The sequence below is a fragment of the Lupinus angustifolius genome, chromosome LG20, assembly GCF_001865875.1.
Source record: "Lupinus angustifolius cultivar Tanjil chromosome LG20, LupAngTanjil_v1.0, whole genome shotgun sequence".
Taxonomy (NCBI): Eukaryota; Viridiplantae; Streptophyta; class Magnoliopsida; order Fabales; family Fabaceae; genus Lupinus; species Lupinus angustifolius.
The window spans coordinates 3,037,249-3,049,741 of record NC_032028.1 but is presented as its reverse complement, the minus strand read 5'-3'; the positions used below and the strand labels follow the sequence as shown (position 1 = coordinate 3,049,741).

The window sequence follows — 12,493 nt, the reverse complement described above, 5'->3', positions numbered from 1 at the left end:
ATTTGTTGGGAACGACAGTCACACATCCCAAAAGGATTAATTCCTTAACTATATGGTAAGGGAATACCTTTCGTAGGAGCAAGAAAAATATCAACCTTATGCACATGCATCAAATTCAAATTTGGATTATTTTATTCTAAATTATAGCATGCCAATGAATTTGCATGTAACTATAATCATGTACACGTGGTCAGTATATAACTAGGCTATACCATCCAAAAGTGGTCATATAGAGTAGAGGATCACCAGATTTGATGAGCAAGATACCACAATTTTAATATTGTAACTACAAAACTTCATAAATCTGGTAAACAATGCAGCACTAGTGAGAAAGCCAGGTAACTATAGTCTCAACTAGTGCCAAGGATACCATGTAGATGCTTTGTCATTTTCTATGTTTTGTTGTTAAATAATCAGACGGTGATACAAATAATACAAAAACCCAAAAGAGAGTATCTATTTTCATGGTAATTTTACAAGTCATCCCATCTTTCATATGTATCCATTTATGTTTCTAAAATTCTATCTACAATGAACATATATGAATCTGATGAATTCATATGTATAAGCAGAAACAGTAATTTAAATGTACAATTTGATGCTGCCTAAACTTCACACTAAGTGGCTATTACAGGAACTTGGTAGTAAAAGTGGCAGAATTTCAGCTTCTTCTAACCAGCTTTATCCTCATTCCTCACCAAATTCAAGGTTCTAAAGGAAATTGTCTCCATCTAATAAGCATCATAAATCATTAGAGAAATTGCAGCATCTCATACCAAAAGCAACTTTTGACACCATGTTTACTTCAATTGGCTACAACATTTTTTACAGTACATGTATGATATGAGGCTGAGGCTGCAAATCCGCTTCCTCATTTTCGTCATCAGATACACTAACCAAGGCATCAGGATGTTCCTAATAGTTACAGATGGTCAAGCAAACTTTAGTATGAGCAAGTAGGTTATTCATTTGCACAGTTATTAATCATGAGAAACAAACAAAAGGTTAACCTATGGTAAAAACTTACTCGATGTTGCTGCCGATGCCGCTGGATTAATGACACTGCTCTAACCATGAGGTATATTGGAAAAACAATTCCCACAACCCGAAATAATAACATCTACCAAAATTCAATTAAATTGTCCGTAAGTAAGAGCATGATCAATGTGCTTAGTGCTAAGTAAAATTATATGTTGCATTAGGCATACGTACCATAAAGAGTGGGAAAGAATACTCCATATTACCACTAATTGTGAGGGGAAGTGTATGCCTTAAAATTAGTAGAGCCATGAACTGCAATGAGAATCAATGAAGATTGGTGAATATCATAGCAAGTAGGAGTTAAGGCATAGTGGCATACATGCACAAGAGAAAGAGAATTACAATGACAGCAACTGAACGACAGCATATCAAACTTCCTGTAGAAGAGGCTGAATACCGGTCATAGTCAGAGTTGATAAGGTTCTGGTCGGTGGGAACCATGCTAACCAAATGCGCGCTGTTCAAGTCTCTTCTTGAAATCTCCCAATTTCCCCTGATATAAAAACAACTTGGGATTGCATTGGAAAATGTTGGGAGGAAAACATGGTCTGCATATTAACATGTGGAGGAAAAAGAATGTTGGTAGTTACCTGAAACTCATTGGAATATGCCCAAAATGAAATAGTGGAGGAGGAGCTGTGTAACCAGGCTTGAATTGCTGAGATTTATAATCATATAGGGGAAAATAATTATTCATAAGACAATCAAGTGAAAAATGATATGACAAATATAAACCTTATAATCTAGATACCACCATTTCCTAAAATCAATTATCAATGGAACAAGTATAAAAAGAAGATGATAACTAGAGAAAAGGGAGAATTTTAAGTTACCTGGTGGCATATCTCACAGGTGATATCACCCTTCTCATTACACCACCGTTGGACACATCTTCGGTGAGCATACTGCAAAAATCAATCAATATAAGTGTGTATTAAGCAATCAACTTACGACATATAATATTGAACATTGGTTGAATTTGATAAATATCTGAAGTTAGTATATGCGCCACACCTCTAAAATGAAGAGCCAAAAGGAGGACTATATAAAGAAACTAATACATAATTTTATCGAGCGACAACAGAAGCCAGATACAAGGAATGGAAAGCTGGGAATTGAGGACCACTTACAACTACTTGCATTTGTTATGATATTTAAGCTGTGCACATTACCAGTAGCATGCAAACAAGAGGTCCATATTTAATAATTCATCTTAAACGTGGTCATATACTAGATTGTATCGGACAGATGCAATGAATGTTTGAAACATATCTAACATAGGTAGGTATTTCTGAAATTCATACAAAGTTGAATAGCTGTCTGCGGTCTACCGAATGATAGAATACCAGACAAATAATGATAGGAGCTTGTATAATACGTCCGTCACAGACTCACATGTATCTTCAAAATCTAGTGCAAAATGAGTACTCTAATTGTTTAGGAAAAAATAAACTGTGAAGGTAAAAAATTAAAATACATAATGGGCTCAATTTACAAACAACTGCAATAGCTAAATACACATATTAAAAATCTCAGTTACTTTCACATATCAAAACATATGAATGTAATGGTAGTAAAGAACAAACCTTCAAACTTCCGCAACAGGAACAGGGTGTCTCCATATTACAATCTTCATCCTCGTCATGACAGATCTTGCATTCAACCAATTTTCCTGGAGAGTTTGTACTATCTAGCCCCTTCTTCATCAAGGAGACATGAACTTTTGTATCATCCAATGCTGAGGATGCAGCCTGCATTGCACAATTTCTGCTTTCAAGTGCAGCTTCTAACGTGGATTCGGTCAGTAACCGATCAACCAGCAACACAAAGTGATCTCCCATCACTATATTCAAGGCAAATTTATATTCTCTGTGCACGTCTAACCCTCTTGGTAAAGCAAAACTCCTTCAGAAATGTGAATGAAACCAACCTGCAAGGAAGAAACAGAAACAAAAAAAAACTTGTTAACAACAACATCGAGAAGCATATTTAAAAAGGGTCAATTTTCATTTTTGGGAACTCGTAAAATTGGAGAATTTTATCCTCATTTCCCAGTTCTCGTTACAAAAAAGCTGGCCCTCGCATAATGCTTGGAGAGAACCCGAGGAGGGTGTGAATTTCATAAACAGAAAGGTACAAAATTGGAACAGAAGCAAATGACAAAAATTAAAATGAATGAATAAAAGCAAAATGTTTGAAAAGTTATCTGAAAAGTTAAAGAATTAGAATTTACGGTGAGAAACATAGCAACTAAAATAAAAGGGGTGCACTCGAATAAGTTGAAACAAGTGCAGAAAAATTGGGGAGTCATAAAAATAATAGGAAAGAGAAAATACCCTAAAAAGGAGAAAAATGAAACAGACCCAGATGGAAAAAATGGAAGAAAATAACAAAAAGCGAAAACCTTTAGTAAGAGAATGACTTAAAAGCGTGAAGAAGCATAAATTCAACGAAAAGGGGTGGAGAAAAGGAGGGTAAAAAGAAGTATGAATCTTTCAAATCATGTTGAAGCTAAGAAAGGTTTCAACTTTTTTATGGGAAATGAAGACAAAAAAGGAAGGGAAGTTAGAGTTTATACAAACTTAAGGGGAATCTAAGTTTTGGGAATGAAGCAAGAGATTGAGTACCGTTGATGCAGAAAATGCAAGCAATTACAATGTGAGATGCGAAATTCATGTATGTATGTATATATATATGTTGAAAGGGTGGAGAAGAAGGTGGAGAAGAAGGTGGAGAAGAAGTTTTAACGCCACGATCGGAAATCACTGAATGTGTACCCTACCACTCTTTTTGTTTCATCGTTCCTCTAACTACCATTACCCCTTCGTATTAGTGTGCCCGCCAATATTTACATGTCACAACTCACAAGGAACAGAACACCAAAAAAGAACATGAGAAAAAAAAATTGTATAAATCAATAGTATAAGAGTTTTATGTATCATTGCATTAATTATTATTCATTTATAATAATTATTTGTTCTTAAACAAAACTAATGTAAATAAATATTACATTCAAATAATATTCAATTTGTTATTATTGATGAATTATTAAGGGAAATAATTAAAAGCATAAACAGTTTGAAGAGGAATAATACTTATTATTGTTAACATTCAGTGTAACGGTTAACAAAAACTCATTTTACAAATGTGAACTAGGAATATTATGATTATTATCCCATGAAATTTAAAATGCGAGTTGGCGTTATGCACGTAGGCCACATCCTTGGACTTTGGCCAACCAAACCATTGTCAAATTTCAGAATTGTTGTAGGTCATCTACTAATGTTAATTAATGGCGTTCCCGAATTGAAAAATCGATGGCTCAAAGTGCATTTGATTGATTCAGAATGTTTTAGTGAAAGTAAATTATATTAACATTCTCTAAGTTTATTAGTTTAGAAAGTATTACATTCATTATCTTTAGATGGTGTTTCGTTGTTTACTATATTAATTAGTGCTCTTAAAATACTTATTAACATTCTACTTCAATTAGTTATATATATATAATTAAGATGACACAAGTTAAGCTAAAGTGAAGAGAAAATTTGAAATAAATATTCTCATACGAAATGATGTTGTCAACATTATATAATATAGGTGTCGACATGTCCCATATAATACATGACCTCACCTCTCTATATGCATATATTTCGATTATTGTGGTTTATATATGGTTCCTGCTCCATTCGAAGTTCTAAACGTGGAGGAATAATCAAATCTTATGGGTACAACGGCACAAGTGATCAGATCCAAAATAATGTGTAGGTGAACAACCGAACTAAATTAAGAGTTTACATAAATACGTTGCATGATGAGACTATACTTACTTAGAACCTTTGAAGCCAAAACATTAAAAGGCCAACACGTCAAAAAATTATACGTGCTCAATGTAATGTTGAGGTAGTAGATTTGTTGACTTGGCACTTAAATTTAAAGTTTCTCATCGTGGTTTCGGGCTCTTATGTTATGGATGAATATAAATATAATATACATTATTTCACATATTCTAATAGTGTAATTTCAATAGCACCCGTTTTTAAGGAGAAATAAGTGGAATATTTCGCGTGATTTATAAAATAAAATAGAAGCAATATAATTGTTATAGGCTGCAAAAGTTTACAATATAATTTAGTGCTCGTTCCCTTGCTCAATGTCATTAGAGGTGCAAATGTAGTAGCCATGTACTCGAGGGTGGACATCTGGTGTCCCAAAACAGTGTATCATTTTATGTGTTATTATTTGCGATTGGTTAGAAAAATAATTAATCAAATCATAAGTAGTGACACATGGAGTAACACACTTTGTGAGACAGCAAATGTGTTCCCCTTGAGAGTTGACATCTGGTGTCTCAAAACAGTATATCATTTCATGTGTCGTTGTTTGTAATTTGTTAGAAAAATAATTAATCATTACAATTTTAATTTAAATATATTTTTTAACCAATCACAAGCAGTGACACACTTTGTGGGACAGTAGATATGCTCCCAATACTTGATTTATTAGCTCCTACTAACCCTTGTGTTTTCTATGAGAAAAATATGTATACCTTAACGGTGTAAGATTTTTTTACACTCTGCATTATCTACCAATTATTTTCAATCATTATTGACTTTTTTTAAAAAAGTAATACAAACGAATGATGTATAATATACTAACTGTGTATAATTCTTTAGACAGTGCATACATATTACACTATTCATTTTGTGCCACAAAGCTGCTTTGGCTGACCTTTATTGTTATTGAAAATGCTTCTTTTCAATAAATAAAAAGTGTAGCTAAATAAAACCTAGAATTGATATTTAGTAAACAAATATGTTCCCTATATTTTTTATAGTATTTCATCATCATAATTCATATGAATAAGGCGAGTGATTGTTACTATCAACAAAGAGGGAGGCATGTATGTATAGCTAAAAACAAATCAAATTGCTTTTTTCTTTATTTTACCAAAGTGGTATATTACATTGATACACTACCTTTAGCTATGCTCTTGAACATGGAGATGTAGCTTCACTAGACTTTTTTCTTCTAATTATATTGGGTACAGTAAAACAATAGCAGCTTACTTATTTTCATCAAAATTTTCTATTGTAGAATATGTACTTGCCTATTTTCATATGACAAAGATGAATTGGTGCTGATGGGGTTCTTGCTAAATCTATTCTTTAGTTTTTCTGACAAGGATAGCTTCGCAAACACTTCTTCACTTCCGGAGCGGTTTGCATAAAGTATCCACAGAACAAGGCAGAGAAGGACACCAACTGAAATGAGGCCTAGTCCTGCATTGATAGTCTTAAGATAATGGTTTAATGGAGGACAGTAACTTGAAATGATTCCTGTGAATGTATCCCTGACAAAGTTGCAATTCTGAAGGCTAAGTAAAAGTGGAGTATAATGTTCTAATGCATAGCTTTCATTAACAGCAGCTACTAACTGCAAGTAAATATCTGGTGTTACCCTGCCAACAGTGGTACAAATACCAGATTCAGATACCTCGCATTCGTAGTTCTTCCAAACCTGCAAAGATTAAACAGAAATTGGATGAGATTCCTGACAGAAATGACACTATAAGATCATAAAAGATTTAGAGCAATTCAAGAGAAAAATTTAGACATTCTTTTCATTTGACTTCCATCTGCTAATATATAAAACTTTAATTCAGTTAACTGATTTGCAAAATAATCAATGTGGCTGCATTTTTCTTTCCAAATTTAGCAATTTAGTATTATACTCAAGTCAACCATGCATGTAGAGAAACAATAAGCCAGTGTTTAGTCTCAGTAAAACATATGCACAGACAAAAAAGAGATAATAAACAATATGACAGGGTTAAATATTTGAAATACTTACACCAATTTCGAAAATTGGTGGAAGACCTTATTTGGATCAATTGACCACCCATTAATATATAGACAGATTTCAAAAGTTTAATTTCCAGCAGAATGTGGATGTGTATATCATTTCTCATTAAACATGTGATTTGTTATATGTAGCTCATTGGAGCCTAGTGAATTTCTCAGCAATGTATGCAACCGAAAATCCAAACCTAAAAAGAAGCACCATTTCTCTCTGCAAACTTAATTTTTTTGGTTGCAGGAAGTGGCAGTATAAAGAGAAAAGGAAAACACTGCTAAAATCCACATGGTGGCCACAATCAATAACCAAGTCATGTGATGAAAAAAATACCATTGAAGCATTGGCAGAAGTAACTTCTTGAGCTGTACATTGGCTTTCTCGAAGCTGAGAGTCAAAGGGATAGCATAAAGGCGGCATTGCTGGCCCAGACTGATTGTAATAACCCATACTACCTTGTGATGCATGTGTGTTTGCAGCTTCATAGATAAAACGGTTGACAACACTTGCGATATTGATGACCACTTGTTTACTTTGGAAAAGAGTTTTGTTTGTGGTACTTTGATCAACACATGGGAGGATATCACTAAGAGCAGATTCCATTTGTGGGTTTGCTACCCATTCTCCCATAGCCACACAAGTATCAGAAATTGCACTGTAATAGAAATAATTCAATCATGTCAGACCCTTTGGTTGGTTAGTGTGGACTTTTGAACAGAAGATGGAGATTTCCACAATATAAAGATAAATGGATTTCAATTCAATATTATCAGTTCATGTCAGGTTTTATTATGATTAAGTTACAAATCTAAAAAAAGCTGGTGATTAGGTGAATGCAAAGAATGCAGAATATATTTCCAAGGGTAAATGGATGCCCATAGGGAGCCAAGAAAGGTAATAGTTCTCGCTTGAAGAGTATGCTAAACTGAAACCTTTAGAGATAATGCTTACTTATTAAGTATCATGAACACCCCACAAAGAATGAATGTGATTGCAACCAGTAACCATCCACTGAAAACAAATCTACAATAACATTTTGAAATTGGTTAGAAAAACACGAAAAGGATTCTTCAGGTAGATAGTGGCATGATAAGGAAGGTTAATATCAGACCATGAGCAAAGATAACTTACATGAGGATTGCATGTTGATGTCCCAGGATAGACAAGACTGCAAAAATTATATGAATCAGTTATGAAATAAGAGCAAGAGTTCTAAAATTAAATGTAGAATCAGATCAACTAACTTAAGATGCTATCATCAATACATACGTAATCCAATTAGAGCTAGGAGAAGCATCACAGCCGCCACAACAATCAAAGCTAGACGCCTACAAATTGTACACAATTTAGCATCATGTGAGCTCATAAAAACGGAATATTAAATTCGAGAACAAAGAGTTGCCAGTTTTGTGATTGCATACACAGTATTGAATACTCTTCTAATTTTAAAAGAATTTTCATTTGTCTTCTTTGAAAGTGTATCTGCTGCAGTTTTTAGATCGACATTCAAATGGTCAATATTATCCAAGACATCAGATGGAAGAAGCATCTGTCTGACACTGATAGTTTTTGCAAGGGAGAGATACTCTGTGACATTCCTTAGAATCTGAACTGAATAATCTGACTGATTGACAACATAGTGGAGGGTATCCAAGGCCTCTCCATGGAACTTATCTTGTCCAACAGAAAGGAGGATACATCCAGTCCTGCGTGATTAAAAGAATGGGACATGTTAGTAATCCAGAAGGGATGAATGCATCTTAAATTAGAACGGAAGTTGAAAGAAAATGGAATTTGAAGAAACAATGAAGCAACATAATATTTGCCAATGGAATGCTTTGAACTTGGGAAATTTCATGGCAAATAAAGAATAAGTAGAAGTGGCAAGTAAAACAAGAAGTTCAAGTGTCTGAGTAATTTTTTATACTTCCTTTTCCATTACTCTTCACTCATGCTTTCGAGATCAAGCCAGTGTCATTATTTGTTAAAGTAAAATTGTGATGAACAAAACTTTGAGGTTGCTACAGATATTTCACTTGTAAAACTGATTCTCAATATTTCACATTAACTAAATGACATCATTACCAATGTAAGGAAATAAAGAATTGTGTGAAGTATTTAACTAGAGGAACATTTAAAATACTCTTCAGAGACTTACGCTGCAGTGAAGGTGAACAATATAAGCAGTATAAGACAAATTCTTTGTGAATGATTTGATCCTTTGTCCTCGATATTGATTCCCCATCCACAGTACAGATAAATCACAAGTGCCAAGCCGAAAGACACAAACCATATGATGGAAAGAATAAAACCCGCTGCACCAGTGAATCCAACGGACTGCAAATATAATTGTTAAGAGATGGTCACTTGAAGTGAATAAAAGAAAGACGAGGTTGTTTGAAAAAGAGCATAAAAAAAGGAATGAAAGTTAATTCTAAAAAAGTGCATCTCTGCTTGTTAATTATATAGCAGTGGCCATCACTTCAACGTTGAAAGAACTACACCAATGGAAAGTAGGCATACTAGGATCAAAGAAATTAAGGAAACATCACTAATTCTTACAATCACTTCATTTACATTAACCAAATAATAAGAGTGATGAACACTAACTAACTCACATATCCTAATGCCATTCAATGTAGCAGATAAATAGTTAAAAACTTCAAACATGTTGTACAATAGCAATCTCGATTTCAATTGAATCAAGCAAAGATCTATGGTGCTTACTAAGGTAGTGTTTGATGTGCAGACAATCAAGCTGCAACAAGATAATAGGACGAAAGAGAATGTTTTGCCATGTTCTCTTTACTTCCACAGTTCCACTCCTTTGAGTAGAACCAAAATGTTCTATTTTATAGCCTAATGTCATGTTCTGTCTATAGAATCATCAAACACATATATTCTGTTACATCCATTTATGACATGTGTGCCAAACTATAGAAAAGAAATTTAAGCAGCATAATGGAACTTCAGATGTCATGAACATATTGGCATTGTAAACAGAATAAACCAGCCATTCATTCAAGAACATTACGAAAGAAGAATGAACAATTGCACTTACAGCCCAATAATGGCGATCTACAATATCCCAACCACCTCGGTAACGTCTAAATCCTTTTAGAATGTCAGGCCTTCTCGTCCTTTTCGCTGCTAGAACAAGAGCATCGTCACTTTGAGGCCCTGGTGCTGGAGCTATTTGTGTGACATCATTCTCCAAGGAACCAAAACTCTCTTCTCCTTCTCCTGGAAACAAATAGAAACAGAATTAGTCACCCACGCTTGAAAGCAAAAACAGATAAATCCAAAATGAAATGGAAGGTATCCTACTTCTCCAATTTTTGACTTAAACATGATAAAAATAGCATATTTGAGCACATGAAAAGTTCACACAAAATTTGATATTTCCTACAGATTTATTAGCTTTTCCAAGATCTGAATCAAACCCATTACCATATTCACAAATCACAACAAATGAGAAACACAAACCTACGAGGAACTTAATGTGATGCTTCATCGACCCAGATGAAGACAAAGCTGAAATTGAGCTCAAAGACAAAAACATGGAGAAGAGGATCAGCAAAAACGAAAACCCAAAAGCCTTCATTGTTAGTTCCTTGCAACAAAAAAAAACTCAGTGGTGACTGCAAAAGAGGCAACAAGACCTGAACATGTTGGGTTTTCAATAAACAGCGTGAACTCAGAGAGAGAACATGTGTAGTTAGTGTCAGAAATTGGTAATATTAATGAATGTGTGTTATAAACTGAATGAAGAATAGGAATGAAGAGATTTATTGGAAGAGGAAGAAAGGGAAAGGGAAAGGGAAAGGGAAAAGAGATAGGGAAGAGTGTCTGTCACATGGGGAAGGAATGGGGACTGTGATGTGATCAAAATTGACGAATGACGTTAAGGAAAAAAGGGCGGGTGTCATTTAATTAATACTATTATTGACTACAAGTACCACTCACTCAACACAACACTTCTCAATTATTAATTATTCATCCTCCTAGCACATTGAAACTTTATTTAATAATAGATTATTTAAAAATGACATATATCATTTTCTTAAAATATTAAAAAAATTGAGAGGATTTATCATTATTAATTTTAGTAATACACAATACTAGTTTTTAAAAACACTTTATATCCTAAACTCATCTCTAAACTAATAAGTTTTATGAGACCTAATTTAGTCTCATTTGAGATATAATAATGTTATGGATTCAGATTAGAACGTGAGGTTTTTTCTCAAATACGCAAGTAACGATTAATTAATTTGATAAAGTTCATTATATCACAGTAATAATAAAGCCTTATTAATATTATACATTATATATCATAGTAGAGATCTAAAATAATAACTTATATTACTATATGTCTGTTTATGCAATTGTCATTATAAATTATTCTAATTAAGTATATCTAAAAGGAAAGTCCAAAATAATCACCCACAATGGTGTAATTTATGGTTCTCTCTATTTTGTACTCACTATTTTCTATTTCATACAAAAAAACTCATATATAACTCAATTTTCATCTCCACTCAATATATGTTCAATATTATTTGGTTAATTATTTCTTTTTACATTATAACTATCAGTTTTTAATATAGAACATGAATGTTATACCAATTGAATAAATTCAACTGTAGATTATAATATTTAACACAAAATATTATATTTAACATTTATGACATATAAATTACACATTATAAATGATAGAAAAGCGAGTTGGTAGCCACGATGTCGGTCAATACGCAACTAATCAATAGTTGCGGCAGTGAAACTTATTCTCATCGAATAAAGTATATTTTGTTGAAGGTCATTTGCAACTGATAACTTGCACAATTATTTTATTTCTATCCGCTAAGTCTCAGTTGAAGTTTTTATCAAGGGTTTGATATTGATTATTACTTTAGTCCACACATGATACCTCAATGTAGTATCATTTTATATAATTATAAATGCAGTTACATAAATAACATAATCTATGCAAGTATGAAAAATAATGAAAATGCAAGTAGAAATGTAGAATCACAACTTTCAATTATTCAAAGCGTGAAGGAGGACAATTGGAGCAGAATGGAGCTGACAGCGAGGAATTAATACATAGTGTGTGTCCTTAAGTGCATGGAAAAGAACAAAACAAGAGTATTTTCCAACCCTCGAAGCAAAATCTAACTTAAGCAATATGACCATTATCATAATACTGGTTTAACAAGAAAACATCATCTAATGTGATTAGGTTAACTACACCATCATTCTGTTAGATTGGCCTTTGATTAGGTGAGAAAAAATCAGATTAGTTGAAGGACTAGGTCCATTTTGCCAAGTAATTATTGCAATGGGTTTATGTGGGCCTGACATGCTTTTTCTTGCCAACACGGGATTCGATAGGGCCTAACCCATTGCAATAAGCAAGCCTGTGCAAGGCCCACCAAGTAATAATAAAAAAGATTTAATATGTATACACGGATAGTGTAAGTGTTTTTTACACTATCAGCAAATTTTACCATTCACATGTTAGCTATCATTGACTTTCAGACAAAAGTATTACAAATAAATGATGAATAATAAACTGAAAGTGTAAAAAAAAAATACA

General features: G+C 33.3%; 2 protein-coding genes across 5 annotated transcripts; both read right to left on the bottom strand.

The window, feature by feature from the left end:
• On the bottom strand, window positions 155–3,902 carry LOC109335164. 3 transcript variants are annotated; one of them, XM_019571257.1, is made up of 8 exons: window positions 3,539–3,902; window positions 2,628–2,971; window positions 1,875–1,946; window positions 1,632–1,699; window positions 1,384–1,534; window positions 1,213–1,293; window positions 1,028–1,120; window positions 155–915 (listed from the first exon to the last, which is right to left on the bottom strand). In XM_019571257.1, the coding sequence occupies exons 2-8, from the start codon at window positions 2,880–2,882 to the stop codon at window positions 826–828; spliced, it is 810 nt and encodes a 269-aa protein (XP_019426802.1). In that variant the 5' UTR covers window positions 2,883–2,971; window positions 3,539–3,902; the 3' UTR covers window positions 155–825. The 3 variants fall into 3 exon arrangements, with proteins under 3 accessions (XP_019426802.1, XP_019426804.1, XP_019426803.1); XM_019571259.1 differs by having other exon boundaries at window positions 3,620–3,902; XM_019571258.1 differs by having other exon boundaries at window positions 3,669–3,902.
• LOC109336742 lies at window positions 5,989–10,780 on the bottom strand. 2 transcript variants are annotated; one of them, XM_019573534.1, is made up of 10 exons: window positions 10,381–10,780; window positions 9,956–10,137; window positions 9,053–9,231; window positions 8,316–8,600; window positions 8,164–8,222; window positions 8,026–8,062; window positions 7,846–7,917; window positions 7,228–7,549; window positions 6,392–6,558; window positions 5,989–6,320 (listed from the first exon to the last, which is right to left on the bottom strand). In XM_019573534.1, exons 1-10 carry the CDS (start codon window positions 10,496–10,498, stop codon window positions 6,245–6,247), a joined length of 1,497 nt encoding a protein of 498 aa, XP_019429079.1. In that variant the 5' UTR covers window positions 10,499–10,780; the 3' UTR covers window positions 5,989–6,244. The 2 variants fall into 2 exon arrangements, with proteins under 2 accessions (XP_019429079.1, XP_019429078.1); XM_019573533.1 differs by having other exon boundaries at window positions 5,989–6,558; window positions 10,381–10,776.

Coding starts and splice junctions, on each gene's coding strand:
- LOC109335164 (XM_019571257.1), bottom strand. CDS start 2,882: ATGGGAGATCACTTTGTGTTGCTGGTTGATCGGTTACTGACCGAATCC. Junction 1,947..2,627: donor CCTGTTGCGGAAGTTTGAAG/GTTTGTTCTTTA, acceptor TGATTTTTGCAG/TATGCTCACCGAAGATGTGT. Junction 1,294..1,383: donor GTCGTTCAGTTGCTGTCATT/GTAATTCTCTTT, acceptor TTCTCATTGCAG/TTCATGGCTCTACTAATTTT.
- LOC109336742 (XM_019573533.1), bottom strand. CDS start 10,498: ATGAAGGCTTTTGGGTTTTCGTTTTTGCTGATCCTCTTCTCCATGTTT. Junction 10,138..10,380: donor TCACATTAAGTTCCTCGTAG/GTTTGTGTTTCT, acceptor ATTTGTTTCCAG/GAGAAGGAGAAGAGAGTTTT. Junction 8,063..8,163: donor CCTAGCTCTAATTGGATTAC/GTATGTATTGAT, acceptor TAATTTTTGCAG/TCTTGTCTATCCTGGGACAT.